Consider the following 25,054-nt stretch of genomic DNA (forward strand, 5'->3'; position numbering starts at 1 on the left):
AAGATTGCAAAAGTGGACTAAAAAAGTCAATTGACCTCCCTCGCTGAGCTGCACCTCTCCTGCAATTTTCTGGGCCAAGGTTTGCGCTGTATTTTTGGTATCGTTTTGACAGCAGAGTGAGAAGGGAATTCAACTATTGATTTTTTTGTTGCAAAATTGTCCAGCCGACAGGATACACAAGTCCCCAGAGCTGCCAGCATTCCAAGGGTTAAATTTGCAATTTGATTGCTCCATGTTTGAGAGCTCTATCCACACAAATGCCTTCAAACTATTGCATCAAAGGTTGTGTTTAGTTCCTGGAATAAGCTCAATGACTGGGTGTGGCAACTGTTTGCAAGAATCTAATGTGCCTGTTGCTTTACAGGTTACATGCAAATGAACACAGGCCTCAGAGCCCACAGAGAACAGGTAATGACCACAAACCAGCAATTATTATTGAGTTTCATGAATATTTTACATTTTTTATGCCTTTGGTACTTTTAATGAATTTCAAGCACATGTTATACACATATGAATGGCAATTATTAATACTTCATCACAACTAAATTTGCCTTCCATTCCAGAACCAAAATATACCATTTGCTAAGTCAATTTTCCACTTGTGTGTCAAATGAGGAGTTTGGCACATTGTAGGAAATTACATGCATGAACACTATCCTCTAAAAGCATGGCATTTACCTCATAGTTTGTATCTTGCTCAAGTAATCTTTTATTAGCTTAGATTAGTGCTGACAATTTGACCCCAGGAGAGAGTTCACAACCAAATACTTACACCCACTGTGTAACAACTGGGAGCAATGTTTGTTGTTTTTTTAAATCTTCTCCGTAATTGGAAACCAATAAAACCAGGTGCAGCACCGTCCCTGCCAGCGAAGCTGAAACTGACTATCCTAAATTGTACAGAAATACAATCGTAAAGCTTTCATTTTCAACATTAAGGATAACTATTGAAAGTGTTACCACAGCGGCCTTTCAAACACCACTGATTGATAACACTGCAGCAGAATGCACTTTTAATTGTTTCTCCATTTTATTGGCCATAAAAGCTATTTAGAAAACGTGCCCAAAGATTTTCCAGCTTCATTGGAAATGGCAGAAGGCAATACAACAGATGCAATTTGTTTCACTATTCCTAAAATTACAATGGGGTTTGGGTGATATTTTAACACTAGTTTCAAAAACCCAATTAGCAATAAAAATGAAAGGAAAGTTTAACTGGTCATCCTCGCTGTGTGAATGTGGAGCTTTATCTGGTCACCCTCGCTGTGTGAATGTAGAGCCTTAGCTGGTCACCCTCTGTGTGAATGTTTATCTTGTTATCCTTGCTCTGTGAATGTGGAAATATATCTGGTCACCCTCGCTGTGTGAATGTGGCTGTTTGTCTGGTCGCCCTCTGTGGTGAACCATAGTTGGTTACCACTATGAGTGCTGAGCCATGGATGGTCAGCACTATGGGTGTTTGTAGATATGTTACTGTTGTCACTGTTGGGGTTAGGGTTGGGCTGTTCTACCTGTTGATATTGTTCTGTGGTACACTCCAGTTGGCTCCGCCTACCTGGGGAAGTATAAAGGTCACTGCACTGCCTGGTGACCCTTTAGTCTGGGATTGTATTGTATATAGTGTGCTCCATTCTTGTTAGTAATAAAAGCCTTTATTTCCCGGGTACAATCTAGCCTCCCGAGTGATTTAATCGCGCATCAATTTTATTACTAACAAAATTTTGAAAAAAATCCATGGAGCAAATGTTGAAACCCGAGCGGCTTACTTTAGATCCACGTGCGGCAGGAGCGTCGAACACTTTCGACCATTGGTTAAAGTGTTTTCAAGACTACATCGATGCCTCAACAGCCATTCAAAACGACGCCGATAGACTGCGGGTCCTCCACGCGAGGGTAAGCGACACCGTATACTTATCAATCCGCGATGCCCAAGACTATATAGGGGCCATCGAAGTACTTAAGAAACGGTACAACAAACCGCCAAACGAGATCCATGCTCGACACCTTCCAGCCACTCGATGGCGGCAGCCCGGCGAAACGACAGAACAGTACCTGTGTGAACTTCAGCAGCTAGCCAGAGCCTGCAACTGCAAGCCAGTGTCGGCGGCCCAGTATACGAACGACTTGATCCGAGATGCGTTCGTGGCGGGAATCGGCTCGTCGTATATTCGCCTTCGGCTGCTATAGCAAGGTAATCTAGACCTAGCTAAGACAGTAGAATTGGCTGACGCTATGGAAACGGCCTCCAGAAGTCTAAAAACGTACCCCACCGACCACGTGGGAACATCGTGGCAAGTACAGCCACCGACTCAACTTTATTCAGCGGCCCCGCAAAACTGCGCGATTGTGTTTCCAACCTTGGACCTGACGACGGCGGCAGCTCCAGGAGGCCCGCAGTGTTACTTCTGTGGATTGGTGAAACACCCTCGGCAGCGATGTCCAGCTAGAACGGTATTGTGCTCCGTGTGTGGAAAGAAAGGGCATTATGCCAAAGTCTGCAGGACCAAACCACTCTCCAAACATAGCAGCGCGGCGTGTGATTCTCCAGAGCCTGTCTCCTTGTCTCCAGCGTCTTCGAGGTCTTCCACCACGTGCGATTCCAGAGCGCCGCCATTCCTATCGACGGAGACGCAAGACACGTGCGACCTGCAGGGGCCGCCACTTTTAGCGCCACTGACCACGTGCGATCCATGGGCGCAGCCATTTTGGTCGGCACCGACCGCAGACGACCAGCAGGGGTCACCTTCATCAACCATCTCAGCTGCCTGCAGTTGCACCCAAGACCCAACGGTGGCGTCAATCATCCTGGACCAGGCCAAGCCTCACAGACTCGACAAGTCCATGATGGGCATAGAGGTAAATGGACGCCAAATTCATTGTTTGTTTGACAGCGGGAGCACGGAGAGCTTCATTCACCCTGACACCGTGAAACAGTGCGGTCTCCGAGTACGGACTGTCAGACAGACAATTTCGATGGCGTCGAGGTCCCGGTCTGTTACTGTGCTAGGGAGCTGCGTGGTCAACCTAACGTGTGCGGGGCACAGTTTACGAGAACTTCAGGCTAATTGTGTTACCGCACCTTTGCGCTCCGATACTCCTGGGACTAGACTTTATGGTCCACCTGAGGAGTGTAACCCTGCAGTACGATGGGCCACTCCCTCCACTTTCAGTGGGAGCACAGCAGCCTCCAAATTGCCCAGCGCGCTCCATGTGTAGCCTCTCGACACTCAGAATCACCCCACCATCTTTATTCGAGAATCTCGTGCCAGGCTGCAAGCCCATCGCAACCAAGAGCAGGCGTTACAGCGCTGAGGATCGGATCTTTATTCGATCTGAAGTTCAGCGGCTCCTCAGGGAAGGGATCATCCAACCTAGCTCTAGTCCATGGAGAGCGCAAGTAGTGGTGGTTAAAACTGGAAACAAACCCCGGATGGTCATAGACTATAGTCAGACCATGAATAGATATACGCAGCTGGATGCGTATCCTCTCCCGCGCATATCTGACATGGTCAACCAGATTGCGCAGTACCGGGTGTTCTCCACCATTGACTTGAAGTCAGTTTACCACCAGCTCCCCATTCGCCCAGTGGACTGAAAATACACGGCCTTTGAGGCGGATGGTCGTCTTTATCGCTTTTTAAGGGTTCCCTTTGGCGTCACGAATGGGGTCTCGGTCTTCCAGCGTGCAATGGACCGAATGGTGGACCAGAACGGGCTGCGGGCTACCTTCCTGTACCTGGATAACGCCACTATCTGCGGCCATGACCAGCAGGACCACGATGCCAACCTCCTTAGATTTTTACGCACTGCGTCTCGCCTGAATCTGACCTACAACAGGGAGAAGTGTGTATTTCGCAAGCGCCGCCTAGCAATTCTCGGATACATGGTGGAAAACAGGGTCCTTGGCCCTGATCCAGACCGTATGCGTCCCCTCCTTGAACTTCCTCTGCCCGCTAGCATCAAAGCACTGAGAAGATGCTTAGGCTTCTTTTCATACTATGCACAGTAGGTTCCCAATTATGCGGACAAAGCCCGTCCGCTCATCAAGTCTACCTCCTTTCCCCTAGCAACAGAGGCTCGCTTAGCCTTTGAAGGGATAAAAGCCGACATCGCGAAAACCACGATGCACGCTGTTGATGAGTCCATCCCCTTTCAGGTGGAGAGTGATGCATCTGATTTCGCCCTGGCCGCCACACTTAACCAGGCGGGCAGGCCCGTCGCCTTTTTCTCTCGCACCCTCCAAGGCCCTGAAATTCGGCACTCTGCGGTGGAAAAAGAGGCCCAGGCCATTGTGGAGGCCGTTCGGTATTGGCGCCATTACTTGGCGGGAAAACGATTCACCCTGCTCACGGACCAGCGGTCCGTGGCGTTCATGTTCAACAACACGTTACGGGGTGAGATCAAAAATGATAAAATCTTGAGGTGGAGAATCAAACTCTCCACCTACAACTATGATATCATGTACCGTCCAGGGAAGCTCAATGAGCCCTCAGACGCCCTGTCGCGTGGAACATGTGCAAGTGTGCAGGAGAATCGATTACAGGCCCTCCACAATGATCTCTGCCATCCGGGGGTCACTCGGCTCTTCCATTTCGTAAAGGCCCGGAATCTACCCTACTCAGTGGAGGATGTCAGGTCCATAACCCGAAGCTGCCAGGTGTGTGCTGAATGCAAACCGCACTTCTACCGACCTGACAGGGCACACCTCATTAAGGCCACTCGCCCTTTTGAAAGACTGAGTGTGGACTTCAAGGGCCCCCTTCCTTCGACAGATCGGAACGTGTACTTCCTCAATGTGATTGACGAGTACTCACGATTCCATTTTGTCATTCCCTGTTCTGATACGACCGCTGCCATGGTTATCAAAGCATTACGGGATCTTTTCACCCTGTTTGGTTACCCCAGCTATATCCACAGTGATAGGGGCTCGTCATTCATGAGTGATGACTTGAGGCAATACCTGCTCTCAAAAGGGATTGCCTCAAGTAGAACTACGAGTTACAACCCAAGGGGTAACGGACAGGTTGAACGAGAAAATGCGACAGTCTGGAAGGCTGTCTTACTGGCGTTGAGGTCTAAAGGTCTTCCAGTCTCCCGTTGGCAAGAGGTACTCTCTGATGCGCTCCATTCCATCCGCTCACTTCTGTGTACGGCAACCAACGCTACTCCACATGAGAGGATGTTTTCCTTCCCTAGGAAGTCTTCCTCTGGGACCTCATTACCGTCTTGGTTGACATACTCAGGACCTGTCCTCCTGCGGCGGCATGTTAGGACCCGCAAGTCCGACCCTTTGGTTGAACAGGTCCATCTCCTCCACGCCAACCCTCAATATGCCTATGTGGCATATCCTGACGGGCGAGAGGACACGGTCTCTATTGGAGATCTGGCGCCTACAGGGGACTTGGAAACCCCAGTCGCTCCCACACCCCTAGTTAGGGACCCCCTGACCCTTATCTCCCCTCCTGTCACGGCGCGAGCAGTATAGGGACCACCACTTAATCCTCTTACTCCCGTGTACAGCTTGCCTGAGTCCAGGAGATTGTCGCCACCTCGAGGCGTGCTCGAGTCCAGCAGATTGTCGCCACCTCGTGGTCCACCTGTCCGTGAGGAACTGGAGGGGTCACTGGACACCGCCTTGGAGAGAAGGTCACCACAGTTACCAGAACCGGCGTTACCGCCAGTGTTGAGGAGGTCGCAGAGACGGTGCGGTCCTCCAATACGACTGAACTTGTGAATATATGAACAGTTCTGTTTTTTTTTTGCCCCGCCGGCCTTTGCTTTTAAAGGAGGGGTGAATGTGGTGAACCATAGTTGGTTACCACTATGAGTGCTGAGCCATGGATGGTCAGCACTATGGGTGTTTGTAGATATGTTACTGTTGTCACTGTTGGGGTTAGGGTTGGGCTGTTCTACCTGTTGATATTGTTCTGTGGTACACTCCAGTTGGCTCCGCCTACCTGGGGAAGTATAAAGGTCACTGCACTGCCTGGTGACCCTTTAGTCTGGGATTGTATTGTATATAGTGTGCTCCATTCTTGTTAGTAATAAAAGCCTTTATTTCCCGGGTACAATCTAGCCTCCCGAGTGATTTAATCGCGCATCACCCTCGCTGTGTGAAACTGCAGAGTTATCTGGTCATCTCGATGTGTGAATCTAGAGGTTTATTTTGTCACCCTTGTTCTGTGAATGTGCAGGTTTTCTCTGGTCAACTCGCTGTCTGAATGTGGACATCTTTTGGTCGCTCGCTGTGTGAATGTGGATGTTTATCTGCCCACCCTCACTGTGTGAATGTGGCAGTTTACCAGGTCACCCTCGCTGTGTGAATGTGGAGGTTAAATGGTCACACTCGCCCTGTGAATGTGGAGCTTTGGTCACCTCGATATGTAAACCTGGAAATTTATCTAGTCACCTTGATGTGTGAATGTGGAGGTTTATCTGGTCACCCTCACTTGTGAATGTGCAGGTAAATCTAGTCACTCTGTGTGAATGTGAAGGTTAATTTGGACACCCTCGCTGTGTGAATGTGCAGGTTTGTCTGGTCAACTCGCTGTCTGAATGTGGACTTTTTTTGGTCAGCTCGTTGTATGAATGTGGAGGTTTATCTGGTCACCCTCGCTGTGTGAATGTGGAGGTTTATCTGGTCACCCTCGCTGTGTGAATGTGGAGGTTTATCTTGTTATCCTTGCTCTGTGAATGTGCAGGTTTATCTGGTCAACTCGCTGTCTGAATGTGGACAACTTTTGGTCGCTCGCTGTGTGAATGTGGATGTTTATCTGCCCACCCTCGCTGTGTGAATGTGGCAGTTTACCTGGTCACCCTCGCTGTGTGAATGTGGAGGTTAAATGGTCACACTCGCCCTGTGAATGTGGAGCATTGATCACCTCGATGTGTAAATCTGGAAATGTATCTAGTCACCTTGCTGTGTGAATATGGCCATTTATCTGGTCACCCTCGCTGTGTGAATATGAAGCTTTATCTTGTTATCCTTGCTCTGTGAATGTGGAGGTTTATCTGGTCACCCTCGCTGTGAGAATGTGGAGGTTTATCTGGTCACCCTCGCTGTGTGAATGTGGATGTTTTTTGGTCAACTCGCTGTGGGAATATGCAGGGTATCTGGTCATCCTCGCTGTGAGAATGTCGAGGACTATCTGGTCACCCTCGCTGTGTGAATATGGAGGTTTATCTTTTCACCTTGATGTGTGAATGTGATGGTTAATCTCGTCACCCTCACTCTGTGAATGTGGTGGATCATCTTATGACACTCGCTGTGTGAATGTGGACGTTTATCTGGTCACATTCGCTATGTGAGTGTGGAGATTTATCTGGTCGACCTCGCTGTGTGAATGTTGAGAATAAATGGTCACTCTCGCTGTGTGAATGTTGAGAATAAATGGTCACTCTCGCTGTGTGAATGTTGAGAATAAATGGTCACTCTCGCTGTGTGAATGTTGAGAATAAATGGTCACTCTCGCTGTGTGAATCTGGCAGTTTATCTGGTCACCCTCAGTCTGTGAATGTCGATTTTTAACTGGTCACCTCACTCTGTGTATGTGGAGGTTTCACCCTCGCTGTGTGATTGTGGAGCTTTATCTGGTCACCCTCGCTGTGTGATTGTGGAGGTTTATCTGGTCACCCTCGCTGTGTGATTGTGGAGCTTTATCTGGTCACCCTCGCTGTGTGATTGTGGAGGTTTATCTGGTCACCCTCGCTGTGTGATTGTGGAGGTTTATCTGGTCACCCTCGCTGTGTGATTGTGGAGCTTTATCTGGTCACCCTCGCTGTGTGATTGTGGAGGTTTATCTGGTCACCCTCGCTGTGTGATTGTGGAGGTTTATCTGGTCACCCTCGCTGTGTGATTGTGGAGGTTTATCTGGTCACCCTCGCTGTGTGATTGTGGAGGTTTATCTGGTCACCCTCGCTGTGTGATTGTGGAGGTTTATCTGGTCACCCTCGCTGTGTGATTGTGGAGCTTTATCTGGTCACCCTCGCTGTGTGATTGTGGAGGTTTATCTGGTCACCTCGCTGTGTGAATGTGGAGCTTTATCTGGTCACCCTCGCTGTGTGATTGTGGAGGTTTATCTGGTCACCTCGCTGTGTGAATGTGGACGTTTTTTGGTCAGCTTGCTGTGTGAATTTGCAGCTTTATCTGGTCACAGTCGCTGTGTGAATGTGGACATTTATCTCATCGGCCTCGCTGTGTGAATGGAGGTTTATCAGTGAGGTTTACCCTCACTGTGTGCATGTGAAGGTTAAACTGGTCACCCTCGGTCTGTGAATGTGGAGATTTATCTGGTCACCATTGCTGTGTGAATGTGGAGGTTAAATAGTCGCCATCGCTGTGTGAACGCGGAAGTTTATGTGGTCACTGATGCACGATTAAATCACTCGGGAGGCTAGATCATACCCGGGAAATAAAGGCTTTTATTACTAACAAGAATGGAGCACACTATATACAATACAATCCCAGACTAAAGGGTCACCAGGCAGTGCAGTGACCTTTATACTCCTCCAGGTAGGCGGAGCCAACTGGAGTGTACCACAGAACAATATCAACAGGTAGAACAGCCCAACCCTAACCCCAACAATGACAACAGTAACATATCTACAAGTACTCATAGTGCTGACCATCTATGGTTCAGTACTCATAGTGGTAACCAGCTATGGTTCACCACAGTCACCCTCGCTGTGTGAATATGGAGGTTTATCTGGTCACTTCGCTTTGTGAATGTGGACGTATTTTGGTCAGCTCGCTGTGTGAATGATTAGGTTTATCTGGTCATTCTTGCTGTGTGAATTTGAAGGTTAATCTGGTCACCCTCGCTGTGTGAATGTGGATGTTTATCTGATCACCTCACTGTGTAAATGTAGAGATATTTCTGGTCAACTCCCTGCGTGAATATGGAGGTTTATCTGGTCGCCTTCGCTATGTAAAAGTGAAGGTTAAATGGTCACCCTCGCTGCCTAAATGTGGAGGTTAAATGGTCACCCTTGCTCTGTGAATGTTGAGGCTTATCTGGTCTCCTCGCTGTGTGAATGTGGGTGTTTTTTGCTTAGCCCACTGTGTGAATTTGCAGCTTTATCTGGTCACAGCCGCTGTGTGAAGTGGAGGCTTAACTGACGACCCTTGCTGTGTGAATGTGCAGGTTAATCTGGTCACTCTTGCTGTGTGAATGTGGAGATTCTTTTGATCAACTCACTGTGAATGTGGAGGTTTCGTGGTCACCCTCGCTGTGTGAAGGTGGAGGTTTATCTGGTCATCTGGATGTGTGAATCTGGAGGTTCATAGAAACCATAGAAACCCTACAGTACAGAAAGAGGCCATTCGGCCCATCGAGTCTGCACCGACCACAATCCCACCCAGGCCCTACCCCCATATCCCTACATATTTTACCCACTAATCCCTCTAATCTACGCATCCCAGGACACTAAGGGGCAATTTTAGCATGGCCAATCAACCTAACCCACACATCTTTGGACTGTGGGAGGAAACCGGAGCACCCGGAGGAAACCCACGCAGACATGAGAAGAATGTGCAAACTCCACACAGACAGTGACCCAAGCCAGGAATCGAACCCAGGTCCTTGGAGCTGTGAAGCAGCAGTGCTAACCACTGTGCTACCGTGCCACCCGTTCATCCGGTTACCCTTGCCGTGTGCATGTGGAGGTTTATCTGGTCATCCCACTGTGTCAATGTGGAGCTTTATCTGGTCACCCTCACTGTGTGAATGGAGAGGTTAAATGGTCACCCTCGCTCTGTGAATATGGAGGTTTATCTGGCCACCTCGCTATGTGAATGTGGAAGTTTTCTGGTCAGCTCCCTGTGTGAATGTGCAGCTTTATCTGGTCACCCTCGCTGTGTGAATGTGGACGTTTGACTGGTCACCCTCCACAGAATACCTGAACCGACTATTTACCAGCAGAAGTCAACTGCTAGAAATCACATGTATCAGCCTCAACGCTCATTAACTAATGTTGACAGCTCAAGGACTCCTCCGTATAACATTTTAAAAAGTATTTACTCACCGTTTTACAGAATTCTACAGTGCAGAAGGAGGCCATTTGACCCATCGAGTCTGCACTGACCACAATCCCACTCAGGCCCTGTCCCCATAACCTCTTGCTGGTCCCCCGGCACGAAGAGGCAATTCAGCAAGGCCAATGCACCTAACCCGCACATCTTTGGACTATGGGAGAAAACTGGAGCACCCGGAGGAAACCCACGCAGACATGGGGAGAATGTGTAAACTCCACACAGACAGTGTCCCAAGCCAGGAATCGAACCCGGGTCCCTGGCACTGTGAGGCAACAGCCTAACCTCTGTGCCACCCTAATCCACATGACTAAAACTGCTTTTGTTTTACTATTTCATAGAAATGAAATTTCTCCTTAGATTACTTGTAGTTAATAAACTTAACTCTATCTTAACTCAAGAAAGCCTGGATTAATTGGCTCCTTTTTAAACATACGTATTAAGTCTGGAAAAGGTATACATAGGAAAGGGAACTTTCATAAGAACCATTGGAACTGGGAGCAGGAGTAGGCAATTCATCCCCTTGAGCCTGCTCTGCCATTTAGTACAATCATGGCTGAACTCATCTAGCCCTCAACTCCACTTACCTGCCTGTTCACCATAGTCCTTCAAACCCTTACTAATTAAAAATCTGTCCATCTCCTCAAATTTACTTAAATTCCCAGGGGTAGTGATTTCCACATTCGCTCCACATCTACTTTGTCAACCCCCCATATCATCTTGTACACCTCAATTAGATCTCCCCTCATTCTTCTAAACTCCAGGGCCAAATCTCTCTTCAAAAGACAAATCTGTCATCTCTGGAATCAATCTAGTGAATCTCCTCTGATGCAGCTACATCCCTCCTCTGGGGGGACTAAAACTGTACACAATATTCTAAGTGGGGTCTCACTAATGCTTTGTACAGTAGCAACAAAACTTCACTATTTTATATTCTTTTCCTTGAGCAACAAATGCCAAGATTCCATTTGTTGAGTTGAATAAAGACACGGAACAAATCATCCATCCTCACCCAGGTGCGTAACAGATTTGGGGATATCCCAGCCAGACGGTAACAAATCAAAGAGTCCCATCCAGATGAATAACTTTTGGGGAACCTGGGGCTGGTTTGTAACAAATTGGGAATCAGGAAATTGGAACCGAATTGGTAGCTCATCGTGGCAACATTTTTCCCACAGAGAGTTAACAATTTGGGGTCTGGTGGTCAAGAATTTGTTTCCTTTTTTTAATCATTCATGGGACATGGGCGTCACTGGCTGACCAGCATTTATTGCCCATCCCTATCCCTTGAGAAAGTGGTGGTGAACTGCCTCTTGAACCACTGCAGCCTACGTGCTGTGGGTTGACCCACAATGATGTTCGGGAGGGAATTCCAGGATTTTGACCCAGCGACTGTGAAGGAACGGCGGTATCTTTCCAAATCAGAATGATGAGTGGTTTGGAGGGGAACTTGCCAGTGGTGGTGTTGCCATGTATCTACAGCCCTTGTCCTTCTAGATGGAAGTGCTCATGGGTTTGGAAGTTGCTGTCTAAGGATCTTTGGTTAATTTCGGCAGTGCATCTTGTAGATAGTAGACACTGCTGTTACTGAGTGTTGGTGGTGGAGGAAGTGGATGTTTGTCGATGTGGCGCCAATCAAGCAGGCTGCTTTGTCCTGAATGGGGTCAAGCTCCTTGCTTGTTGTTGGAGCTGCACCCATCCAGGCAAGTGGGGAGTATTCCATCACATCCCTGACTTGTGCCTTGTAGATGGTGGGTAGGCTTTGGAGGGTCAGGAGGTGAGTCACTCGCCACTGTATTCCTAGCTTCTGACCTGCTCTTGTAGCCACTGTGTTTATGTGGTGAGCCCAGTTGACTTGGTCAAAGAATATTGATAGTGGGGGATTCAGTGATGGTAACACGTAACACCTTTGAATGTCAAGAGGCGGTGATTAGAGTGTCTCTTATTCGTGATGGTCATTGCCTGGCATTTGTATGGCACGAAAATTGCTTGCCACTTGTCAGTCCAAGCCTGGATATTGTCCAGATCTTGCATTTGAAATGGACTTCTTCAGTATCTGAGGAGTCAGACTAGTGCTGAACATAGAACATAGAACATAGAAAGTCACAGCACAAACAGGCCCTTCGGCCCACAAGTTGCGCCGATCACATCCCCACCTCTAGGCCTATCTATAGCCCTCAATCCCATTAAATCCCATGTACTCATCCAGAAGTCTCTTAAAAGACCCCAACGAGTTTGCCTCCACCACCACCGACGTCAGCCGATTCCACTCACCCACCACCCTCTGAGTGAAAAACTTACCCCTGACATCCCCCCTGTACCTACCCCCCAGCACCTTAAACCTGTGTCCTCTCGTAGCACAGGTTTAAGGTGCAATCATTGGGCAATCATCAGCAAGCATCCCCACTTCTGACCCTACGACAGAGGGAAGGTCATTGATGAAGCAGCTGAAGATGGTTGAGCCTAGGTCACTACCCTGAGGGACTCCTACAGAGATGTCCTGGAGCTGAGATGACTGACCCCCCCCACAGTCACAACCATCTTCCTATGTGCCAGGTATGACTCCAACCAGTGGAGAGTTTGCCCCCTAATACCCATTGATTCCAGTTTTGCTTGGGCTCCTTGATGCCACACTCAGTCGAATGAGCCTTGATGTTAATGACTGTCACTCTCACCTCACCTCTGGAATTCAGCACTTTTGTCCATATTTGAACCAAGGCTGTAATGAGGTCAGGAGCTGAGTGACCCTGGTGAAACACAAACTGAGCGTCACTGAGCAGGTTATTGCTGAGCAAGTGCTGTTTGATAGCATTGTTGATAGCTGTTCCATCACTTTACTGATGAGCGAGAGTAGACTGATGGGGCAGTAATTGACCAGGTTGGATTTGTCCTGTTTTTTGTGTACAGAACATACCTGGGCAATTTTCTATATTTGTCAGGTAGAAGTCATAGAGGTTTACACAGTAAACAGGTGGGCACAGTAAGAAGCCTCACAACACCAGGTTGAAGTCCAACAGGTTTATTTGGTATCACTTTCTTGTCTACTTTCTTGCATCTTTGTAGAAACAGTGATGTCTGTGTCAACATACGTGATCTTCTTGGAGATCCTCTCCACTTTGAGCCGGCAGTTTGTGGTGTCAGTGGTAGCCATGATGTGGAGATGCTGGTTTTGGACTGAGGTGGGCACAGTAAGAAGTCTCACAATACCAGGTTGAAATCCAACAGGTTTATTTGGTGTCACTTTTGGTGCTCCGAAAGCTGGTGATACCAAATAAACCTGTTGGATTTTAACCTAATGTTGTGAGACTTCTTACATAGAGGTTTACAGCATGGAAACAGGCCCGTCAGTCCAATTTGTTCATGCCGCCCTTTTTTTAACCACTAAGCTCATCATAGAAATCATAGAAACCCTACAGTGCAGAAGGAGGCCATTCGGCCCATCGGGTCTGCACCGACCACAATCCCACCCAGGCCCTACCCCCACATATTTACCCGCTAATCCCTCTAACCTACACATCCCAGGACTCTAAGGGGCAATTTTTAACCTGGCCAATCAACCTAACCCGCACATCTTTGGACTAGTCCCAATTGCCCGTGTTTGGCCCATATCCCTCTACACCAATCTTACCCATGTAACTGTCCAAATGCTTTTTAAAAGACAAAATTGTACCTGCCTCTACCATTGCCTCTGGCAGCTCGTTCCAGACACTCACCATCCTCTGTGTGAAAAAACTGTCCCAATGGACCCTTTCGTATCTCTCTCAAAGAACAAAGAAAATTACGGCACAGGAATAGGCCCTTTGGCCCTCCAAGCCTGCACTGAGCATGCTGCCCGACTGAACTAAAACCCTCTACCGTTCCGGGGACCGTATCCCTCTATTCCCATCCTGTTCATGTATTTGTCAAAGACACCCCTTAAGAGTCACTATCATATCTGCTTCCACTACCTCCCCCGGCCGTGAGTTCCAGGCAACCACCACCCTCTGTGTAAAAAAACTTGCCTCGTACATCTCCTTTAAACCTTGCCCCTTGCACCTTAAACCTGTGCCCCCTAGTAATTGATTCTTCCACCTTGGGAAAAGGCTTCTGACTATCCACTCTGTCCCTGCTCCTCATAATCTTGTAGACTTCTATCAGGTCGCCCCTCAACCCCTATTGTTCCAGTGAGAACAAACCAGTTTCTCCAACCTCTCCTCCAAGCTAATGCCCTCCATACCAGGCAACATCCTGGTAATCTTTTCTGTATCCTCTTCAAAGCCTTCACATCTTTCTGGTAGTGTGGCAACCAGAATTGAACGCTATATTCCCAGTGTGGCCTAACTAAGGTTCTATAAAGCTGCAACATGACTTGCCAATTTTTAAACTCAATGCCCCGGCCGATGAAGGCAAGCATGCTATGTGCCTTCTTGACTACCTTCTCCACCTGCATTGCCATTTTCAGTGACCTGTGTACCTGTACACCCAGATCCCTTTGCCTATCGATACTCTTAAGGGTTCTGCCATTTACTGTATATTTCCTATCTGTATTAGACCTTCCAAAATACATTGCCTCACATTTGTCCGGATTAAGTTCCATTTGCCATCTCTCCGCCCAAGTCTCCTATCCTCTGATGGTCCTCATTGCTATCTGCAAATCCACCAGCCTTTGTGTCGTCCGCAGACTTACTAATCAAACCAGTTACATTTTCCTCCAAGTCATTTATATATATTACAAACAGCAAAGGTCCCAGCACTGATCCCTGAGGAACACCACTTGTCACAGCCCTCCATTCACTGCTACCCTCTGTCTTCTATGGCCAAGATGTGGAGATGCCGGCGTTGGACTGGGGTAAATACAGTAAGAGTTTCAACAACACCAGGTTAAAGTCCAACAGGTTTATTTGGTAGCAAATACCGAAAGCTAATGGTATTTGCTACCAAATAAACCTATTGGACTTTAACCTGGTGTTGTTAAAACTCTTACTGTGTTCTATGACTGAGCCAGTTCTGTATCCACCTTGACAGCTCACCTCTAATCCCATACAACTTCACCTTCTGCACCAGTCTGCCATGAGGGACCTTGTCAAAGTCCTTACTGAAGTCCATGTAGACAACATCCACTGTCCTACCCTCATCAATCATCTTTGTCATTTCCTCGAAAAACTCAATCAAGTTAGTGAGGCACGACCACCCCTTCACAAAACCATGTTGGCTCTCGCTAATACATCCAGTTATTTCCAAGTGGGAAGTCTTCCAAGTCTCCTCTCACCCATGCCCTCTAGTTTTAGACTCCCCTACCTTTGGGAAAAGATATTGACTATCAATGCCCCTCATACTTTTATAGACCTCTATAAGATCACTCCTAAGTCTGCTTCGCTCCAGTGAAAAAAGTCCCAGCCTATCCAGCCTCTCCTTATAACTCAAACAATCAAGTCCCGGTCGCATCCTAGTAAATCATTTCTGCATTCTTTCTGGTTTAATAATATCCTTTCTATAATCGGGTGACCAGAACTGTACACAGTATTCCAAGTGTGGCCTTACCAATGTCTTGTACAACTTCAACAAGACATTCCAATTCCTGTATTCAATGTTCTGACCAATGAAACCAAGCATGACGAATGCCTTCTTCACCATCCTGTCCACCTGTGACTCCAATTTCAAGGAGCTATGAACATGTACCCCTAGATCTCTTTGTTCTATAACTCTCCCCAACACACTACCATTAACTGAGTAAGTCCTGCCCTGGTTCGATCTGCCAAAATGCGTTACCTCGCATTTATCTAAATTAAACTCCATCTGCCATTCATCAGCCCACTGGCCCGATTGATCAGGATCCCGTTGCAATCCTTGATAACCTTCTTCACTGTCCACTATGCCACCAATCTTGGTGTCATCTGCAAACTTACTAACCATGCCTCCTAAATTCTCATCCAAATCATTAATATAAATGACAAATAACACTGGACCCGGCACCGATCCCTGAGGCACACCGCTAGTCACAGGCATCCAGTTTGAAAAACACCCCTCTACATCAAGCCAATTTTGTATCCATTTGGCTTCTTCATCCTGCATCCTGTGAGATTTAACCTTATGCAACAACCTACCATGCGGTATCTTGTCAAAGGCCTTGCTAAAGTCCATGTAGACAACGTCAACTACACTGCCCTCATCTACCTTCTTGGTTACCCCCTTCAAAAAACTCAAATCTGAGAGACATGATTTTCCACTCACAAAGCCATGCTGACTATCCCTAATTATTCCTTGCCTCTCTAAATGACTGTAGATCCTGTCTCTTGGAATACCTTCTAACAACTTACCCACTACAGAGGTCAGGCTCATCGGCCTGTAGTTCCAGGCTTTTCCCTGCAGCTCTTCTTAAACAAAGGCATAACGTTTGTCACCCTCCAATCTTCAGGCACTCACCTGTAACTATTGATGATTCAAATATCTATGCGAGGGGACCCGCAATTTCCTCCTTAGCCTCCCACAACATCCTGGGATACACTTCATCAGGTCCCGGGGATTTATCTACCTTGATGCGCTTTAAGACTTCTAGTACCTCCTTCTCTGTAATATGTACACTCCTCAAGACATCACTATTTATTTCATAGAAATCATAGAAACCCTACAGTGCAGAAGGAGGCCATTCGGCCCATCGAGTCTGCACCGACCACAATCCCACCCAGGCCCTACCCCCACATATATATTTACCCGCTAATCCCTCTAACCTACACAGGACTCGAAGGGGCAATTTTTAACCCGCACAACATTTCCCCAAGTTCCCTAACATCCATGCCTTTTTCAACAGTAAATAATGATGAGAGATATTCATTTAGGATCTCAGACAGTGCAGAAGGAGGCCATTCGGCCCATCGAGTCTGCACCGAGCACAATCCCACCCAGGCCCTACCCCCACATATTTACCCGCTAATCCCACTAACCTACGCATCTCAGGACTCTAAGGGGCAATTTTTAACCTGGCCAATCAACCTAACCTGCACATCTTTGGACTGTGGGAGGAAACCGGAGCACCCGGAGGAAACCCACGCAGACACGAGGAGAATGTGCAAACTCCACACAGACAGTGACCCGAGCCGGGAATCGAACCCGGGACCCTGGAGCTGTGAAGCAGCAGTGCTAACCACTGTGCTACCGTGCCGCCCCAGAAGGGCCAAGTGGATGATCCATCTTGGCCTCCTTGTGGATCTCTTGTGGATCCGCACATAGATGACCTTGTTGATCCTTAAGAGGCCCTACACTCTCCCTAGTTACTCTTTTGCCCTTTATGTATTTGTAGAATCTCTTTGGATTCTCCTTTGCCTTATCTGCCAAAGCAATCTTGTGTCCCCTTTCTGACCACCTGATTTCTCTCTTAACTCTACTCCTACACCCTCAATACTCTTTAAGATATCCAGTTTGATCCCAGCTATCTATGCATGTCATGTGCTTCCTTCTTCTTCTTGACCAGAGCCTCAATATCCCGAGTCATCCATCATCCAGGGTTTCCTACTTCTTCCAGTCTTGCTCTTCACTCTGAAAGGAATGTGCTTACCCTGAACCCTCGGTAACACACTTTTGAAAGGGTAGATGCCAATGTTGTAACTGTATTGGAAGAGCTTGGCTTAGGGAGCAGCAGGTCCTGGAGCACAAGCCTTCAGTACTATTGCCGGGATGTTATCAGGACCCATTGCCTTTGCAGTGTCCAGTGTCTCCGACCGTTCCTTGGTATCACATTGAGTGAATTGAGTTGGCTGGAGACTGGTATCTGAGATGCTCCAGACCACTGGAGGAGGCCAAGATGGATCATCCACTCGGCCCTTCTGGCTGAAGATTGCTATGAATGTTTCAGCCTTATCTTTTGCACTGATGTGCTGAGGGGCTCCTCCGCCTCTGAGATGTTTGTGGAGTCGCCTCCTCCTCCAATGAGTTGTTTAATTGTCCACCACTATTTATGACTGGATGTGGCAGGACTGCAGAGCTTAGATTAGATCTGTTGATTGCGTGCTCGCTTAGATCTGTGTATCACTTGCTGTTTATGCTGTTTGGTAAGCGAGTAGTCCTGTTTGGTAGCTTCACCAGGTTGACATCCTATTTTTAGATAGGTTTGGTGCTGCTCCTGGCAAGCGCTCCTGCACACTCCATTTTTAAAAATCTTTTAGCGTATGCACTGTCCATTGAACCAGGGTTGATTTCCTGTCTTGATGGTAATGGTTGAGTTGGGGATATGCTAAGCCATGAGGTTGCAGATTGTGCTGGGGTACATTTCCGCTGCTGTTGATGGCCTACAGCGCCTCTTGGATGCCCAGTCTTGAGTTGCTAGATCTGTTCAAAATCTGTCCCATTTAGTATGGTGATAGTGCCACGCAACATGATGGAGGTTATTCTCAATGTGAAGGTGGGGACTTTGTCTCCACAAGGACTGTGCGTTGGTCACTCTTACTTGTCACTCTTACTTTTGTGGACAGATGCAGATTGGTAAGGATGAGGTCAAGTATGTTTCTCCCTCATGTTGGTTCCCTCACCAGATCCAATCTGGCAATACCAAAGTGGATAAACTGACATGTCTTTTCAACATTCTTTGTTCAGTCCATTCACACTTGGAAAGGGAAATAAGAAAAGACAGAAACCATTATTTGTTCTTATCCTTGTTTCCCCCTCCACTGACTCCTTGCAGAGGTTTCCATCCCCATGCCACTTTAAACCCCAATCACTCCAGCAAATACTCCCCCTAGGACATTAGTCCTGGTCCTGGTCCAGGTGTAACCTGTTCAGTTTGTACTGGTTCCCACCTTCTCCTAGAATTGGTCCCAATGTCCAGGAATCTGAAGCCCTCCCCCTCAAACCATCTCTTCAGACACGTTAGGTGTGATCTGAAGATTGAATCAGTTTTTGAACGTGTACATAGACACCCATGCTTTCCAACGATGTTGACGTTTGGGAGACAGTTGAGGATAACTTTTGATTTTTTTTGAGGCCTGATGAGACTAGGCGAATGGTGGAAAGAAACCAAGAGGTGCAGATGGATCATTGAGCTGAATATGCCAAGCTGAGGGTGTTTCAGAAGGGCAATTTGATACTGGCCAGAAACTACGCTTTGGGGGAGAAGTGGGTTCCAGCCGTGATTGTAGCCAAGACAAGGTTGTTGTCTTATATGGTGGAAACCCAGGACAAAGTTAGTGTGGAGACAACAAGAATAAAGAACAGTACAGGCCCTTTGGCCCACCAAATCTGTGCCGACACAGATGGCTCTCTAATAGTTTCTTGCCTCTACATGGTCCATATCCCTCCAATTTCCTGCCTATTCATGTATCTATCTAAATGCCTCTTGAACATTGTTGTAGAATCTGTTTCCACTACCACCTCCGGCAGCACATTCCAGGCATTCACCACCCTCTGTGTGGAAAAACTTGCCCCTTACATCTCTTAAACTTCCCCCCTCTCACTTTCAATCTATGCCCCTGAGTAATTGACCCTTCGACCCTGGGGAAAAGGCTCTATCCAAACCTGTCATAATCTTGTAAACCTTGATCAGGTCCCCTCTCAACCTCTGATGCTCTAATGAAAACAATCCATGTTTGTTCAACCTTTCTTCATAGCCCACATCCTCCAAACCAGCCAACATCCTGGTAAATCTCTTCTGCACCCTTTCCAATGCATCAACTTCCTTCCAGTAAAGTTAAAGTTAATTTATTAGTCACAAGTAAGGTTTACATTAACACTGCAATGAAGTTACTGGGAAATTCCCCTAGTCGCCACATTCTGGTGCCTGTTCAGGTCAATGCACCTAACTAGCACGTCTTTCAGACTGTGGAAGGAAACCGGAGGAAACCCATGCCGACACAGGGAGAACGTGCAAACTCCACACAGACAGTCCCCAAGCCGGGAATCGAACTTGGTTCCCTGGTGCTGTGAGGCCGCAGTGCTGAGCACTGTGCACCATGCCGCCCACAGTAGTGTGACAACTAGAGTGGTACACAATACTCCAACTGCAGCCTAACCAAAGTCTTATAAGCTGCAACATGATTTTCCATTCCTATACTCAACTCCCCGCCAATGAAAGCCAGCATGCCATATGCCTTCTTGACCACCTTGTCCACCTGAGTTGCCACCTTCAGGGAACTGTGGATCTGCACGCCGAGATCCCTCTGTATGCTAATATTTTTAAGGGCTCTACTATTTACTGTATACTTTTCTTCTGCAGTGGACCTTCCAAATCGCATCACCTCACATTTGTCTGGGTTATTCCATCTGCCTTCTTTTGACCCAGGTCTCCAACCGATTTATATTCTGCTTTATCTTCTGACACTCCTCACTATCCGCCACTCCAATTTTTGTATCGTCTGCAAATTTACTAATCAGACCACCTACATTTTCCTCCAAATCATTTATATATATATATATTACAAACAACAGAGGCCCCAGCATTGATCCTTGTGGAACACCGCTTGTCACAGACCTACAGTTAGAAAAGTACCCTTCCACTGCTACTTTGCTTTGTATCCATTTTACCAGCTCACCTCAGATCCCATATGACTTCACCTTCTGTATCAGCCTACTATGAGGAACTTTATCAAAGGCCTTGTATACAACATCCACTGCCCTGCCCTTTTTTTGTCACTCCCTGAAAAAACTCAGTGAAGTTTGTGTGAGACGACCTCCCCTTCACAAAACCGTGCTGCCTATCGCCAATAAGCCGATTCTCTTCCAGATGCGAGTACATCCTGTCCCTAAGAATCTTCTCCAAGAATTTTCCCACTACTGATGTAAGGCTCACAGGCCTGTAATTTCCTGAATTGTCTCTTCTGTCCTTCTTAAACAGAGGAATAATGTTAGCTACTCTCCAAACCTCTGGTACCTCGCCCGTGGCTAAAGAGGATATAAAGATTTTGGCGAAGGCCTCAGCAACTTCATCCCTCGACTCTCTCAGTATTCTGGGATAGATCCTATCTGGCCCTGGAGACCTGTCCATCTCAATGTTTTTAAAAACCTCCAATACCTCCTCCCTTTTTATCTCAACATGTCCTAGAATGTCAACATCCTTTCTACACTCACCATCCACCACATCCTTCTCCTTTCTGAATACTGATGCAAAGTACTCATTAAGGACCTCACCCACCTCATCTGGCTCTACACACAAATTCCCTCCACTGTCCTTAAGTGTCCATTCCTTAGCTACCCTCTTCCTCCTTGTATACGCATAAAAAACCTTGGGATTCTCCTTAATCCTGCCTGCCAACGGTATTTCATGGCCCCTTTTAGCCCTCCTAAGTCCCTGTTTAAGCTATTTCCTTTATATTCCTCAAGCCTTGTCCATTTTTACTTTACTGAAATATGTGTGCCTCCTTTTTCATTCAGCTCACAATTTCTTTTGTCATCCAGGGTTCCCGAATCTTGCCATCTTTATCCTTCATTTTTACGGGGACGTACTTGTCCTGAATTGTTAACAGCTGACTTTTAAAAGACTCCCACATATCGAATATGGATTTACCCTAGGATGCCCCTAACTTCTGCCTAATACCGTCATAATTAACCTTCCCCCAGTTTAGTACTTTCACTCTGGGATTACTTCTATCCTTTTCTACAAGTATCTTGAAACTTACAGAATTGTGATCACTGTTCCCAAAATAGCCCCCCACTGAGACATCAATCACCTGTCTGTGCTCGTTTCCCAGAACCATGCCTAAGTTAGGCCCTTCCCGAGTTGGACAATCTACATATTGCCTCAAGAAGCACTCTTGGACACACTGAGCAAACTCTGCCCTGTCCAAGCCCCCGGCATTAAAGGGATCGCAGTCTATATTGGAGAAGTTAAAATCGCCCATCACAACAACCCTGTTGTTTTTACATCTTCCTATAATCTGCTGACATGTCAGTTCCTCCACTTCACGCTGACTATTGGGAGGTCTGTAGTACAACCCCAAAAGTGATTGCACCGCTCCTGTTCCTGAGTTCTACCCATTTGGCCTCGCTGCATGATCCCAGCAAGGTGTCCTCCCTCTGTATAGTTGTGACATTCTTCCTAATCAGTAAAGCAACGCTCCCACCTCTTTTGTTACCCTCTCTATCTCACCTGAAACATCTAAATCCTGGAATGCTAAGCTGCCAGTCCTGCCCTCCTTTCATCCAAGTCTCTGTAATTGCCACAACATCATAATTCTATGTAGTAATCCAAGCTTAAGTTCATCTGCCTTACTTGTCATACTCCTTGCGTTAAAGCAAACACACCTCAGGTCATTTGTCCTGTCATGTTTTGTACACACTCCATGTTTTATTTCTCTTAGCCTTACTGGGCCCATTTACTGAGTTCTCCACAGTCTCTGTACCCTCTGACCTACTGCTGTGGATCCGAACTCCTGCCTTATTAGTTTAAATCCACCCTGCAAAGCGAGGGAGGGGTGAGACAAGGCGAGATTGAACTATAATCCTCAGCTCCTGATCTGAACTATGATGAGCAGGTGAGTGATGCTTGGAATATCCGGAGTTGTTCCTTGGTTGTTAGCTCATCCTCTTATGCTAGATGACCAACAAGAAATTTGAAAGGAAATTACCCAAAAACCCATTCAAAAAAAGGAAAAGCCTTGGATCCCTTCAATAATGTGCATGCGTGCGTGTGACAGGGCCTCTGCACAATAGCCAGCTTTTGCAGAATCATCTAAATCGCTTGTCTGACTGTGGAAGTTGATCTGCCAGCAGAAAGACTGCAGCTGGAAAAAAAAATTGAAATTTCTCTACCGAACCGAAGAACCAATTATTCACCAGCAAAAGTCAACTACTGGAATCAATCCGTATCAGCCTCAATGCTCATCACCTGCTCTTTGCAACTCGAGGACTGCTACATGTAACATTTTTAAAAAAACATATACTTACCATTGTACTCAATTCTGAGTTCTACCATGACTAGGTGCATTTGCTTTACTTTTCTCGTAGTTAATAAACTTACTTTATCTTAACTCAAGAAAGCCTGGTTAAATGAGCTCCTTTTTAAGAATGAGTATTGAGTCTGGAAAAGGTGTCCAAGGGAAAGGAACCTTGTTAGATTAAACCTTTGTTGCTCCCAGCAGAGGGTGGGTTCATTGAAGGCATGGAACGAGTCACCCCTCCTTACCCGGGTTGATAACAGATTTGGGTCTATCATAGCCATACTGTGACAAATTGAGGGAATTGCCTGGATCAACACGTTTTTGGGAATCTCACGTGAGGCTGGTTTTAACAGTTGTCATATTTTTGATGTGCCCAGAGCAGGATCCAGGAAAGGTGCTGGAATCTTGGATGGAGTATTGAACAGTGAATTTCTTGGGTCAATACCCAGGGGACATTGAAGCACATTGACACAGCAAATACTGGACAAATTAGAGTGGGTGCTTCTAAATGTGTCCAGTTATACTGCATTTTTATCAAAGGAGCATAATTGGGTGATTGTGTTTGCAATATTCCAGTGTTTGCAGCTACATGTGGAAAGAAATCTCCCTTCTGATGTTTGCTCTGCTGCAGATGAAAATTCATTGGTACATTTAAAACTTAGTGCCCTCCTACCATCATGTCCAGAGAAAAATCCCTGTTGTCTATTTTACAAACTGGAATTTGAGTGTGAATTATAGAATCTTTCACACATTCCAATCAACAACTGGACTGTGCAAACTAGCACTGACTGGGTTTGCAATCCCAAAACTGTCATCAGTCCTTTATGTACATATGGCAGCTTAAAATTGCAGCTAGTTCATCTTAGACTTAAGAATTTCTATGTTGTCCCTTCAATTTCAACCTTTTTCATTGAACTTCATCTTTCGTATCAATACAGATTCACTACTCTATGAAGTTGATCATCAGCATATCCTCATTTTCTTTATCCATTTTAATGCCAAGAATGGCAGAACTTATTGAAAGATACAACCTGAAGGACATAAGTGGGGCAGAAAAGTTCAAATGTCTAATCATTTAACTACAGTGCTTGACCTCAGTGATCTGAGAGTAGGCCTGTAACATTGTCAAGGAAAGAGATGTGGTTCACACAATAAAACAAAGGAAGTGAAGGGCAAAAGTTAAAAATAAACTTAAAAGCGTTTTTATTCTCATCAGTCCCTGACTGAATTGGAAAATAATTAACTGAATTTTGTGTAGCTTTCCATTCACTTTTTAAAGGGGAGTGATAATATTCTCACCCCAGTCCAACGCCGGCAACTCCATATTCTGATAATATTCTGGCTTTGAATTCCTGCCCGTACACATCCATTAGGAACACATCAGAGGACTGTGAAATTATCCCTCACTTGCGACCTGTGCTTCCCCTGTGGTGCTCACAAGCACATTCCCCATCATGAGATGAAGTTTTAAGTAAAGCTGAGTTTGCGTCAGACTGCAAAATGTCCTGTCCCACAAATGCATTATGAATAGATTGGTGGAAAATAATATTTTCGTATTGCCAAAAGCTGAATCTAGACTTCTGTATTACTATCTTAGTTTGCATCACTTAATCTGAACTATTTCTGAGAATAAAATTTGGATTTGCAATGACATAGCGATAACTATTTTGTTTGGCCCATCAGGTATCAGGAGGAGGATGAATAGCATCGAAGATGACTTGATGCTGGGTGTAGAAGGTGAGTGTTTATGTTTCTTCTCTCCTCAAATCTTGCTGTTCTTCCACCTTCTCCATCCAGCCCTTCCTATAATTTGGTGGTTTGGGGCAAAATGGGTGAAAACAAATTGGGAAAGTGCTCTATATATTCTTATATCTTCAACATTTTCTGCGAGCTGATTCTGTCTTTTCAAGGAGACTGCACCCACCTATGTAGGCAGATGCACGCAGAGGGATCCTGAGCCTCTGAATGGTACTATATAGGCCACATTTGCTTCATAGGAAATTATTTAACTAATTATTTTTTGGCAAGTTGTTGGGTATAGATAGAGTGAATGCAAGCAGGCTTTTTCCGCTGAGGCTGGGGGAGAAAAAAACCAGAGGGCATGGGTTAAGGGTGAAAGGAGAAAAGTTTAAAGGGAATATTAGGGGGGGCTTCTTCACGCAGAGAGTGGTGGGAGTGTGGAATG

At 46.4% G+C, this 25,054-nt stretch overlaps 1 protein-coding gene across 2 annotated transcripts in view; it reads left to right on the forward strand.

Moving 5' to 3' along the window:
- The window catches only part of itprid1 (ITPR interacting domain containing 1), a 282,117-nt gene that overhangs the window by 62,056 nt on the left and 195,007 nt on the right, over positions 1-25,054 (forward strand). For both annotated transcript variants that reach the window (XM_078216648.1, XM_078216649.1), the window contains exons 4-5: positions 365-408; positions 24,553-24,606. In XM_078216648.1, the coding sequence (XP_078072774.1) occupies positions 365-408; positions 24,553-24,606 (98 nt within the window). The remainder of the gene's footprint in view (positions 1-364; positions 409-24,552; positions 24,607-25,054) is intronic.

This window comes from Mustelus asterias, chromosome 7, assembly GCF_964213995.1.
Source record: "Mustelus asterias chromosome 7, sMusAst1.hap1.1, whole genome shotgun sequence".
NCBI lineage: Eukaryota > Metazoa > Chordata > Chondrichthyes > Carcharhiniformes > Triakidae > Mustelus > Mustelus asterias.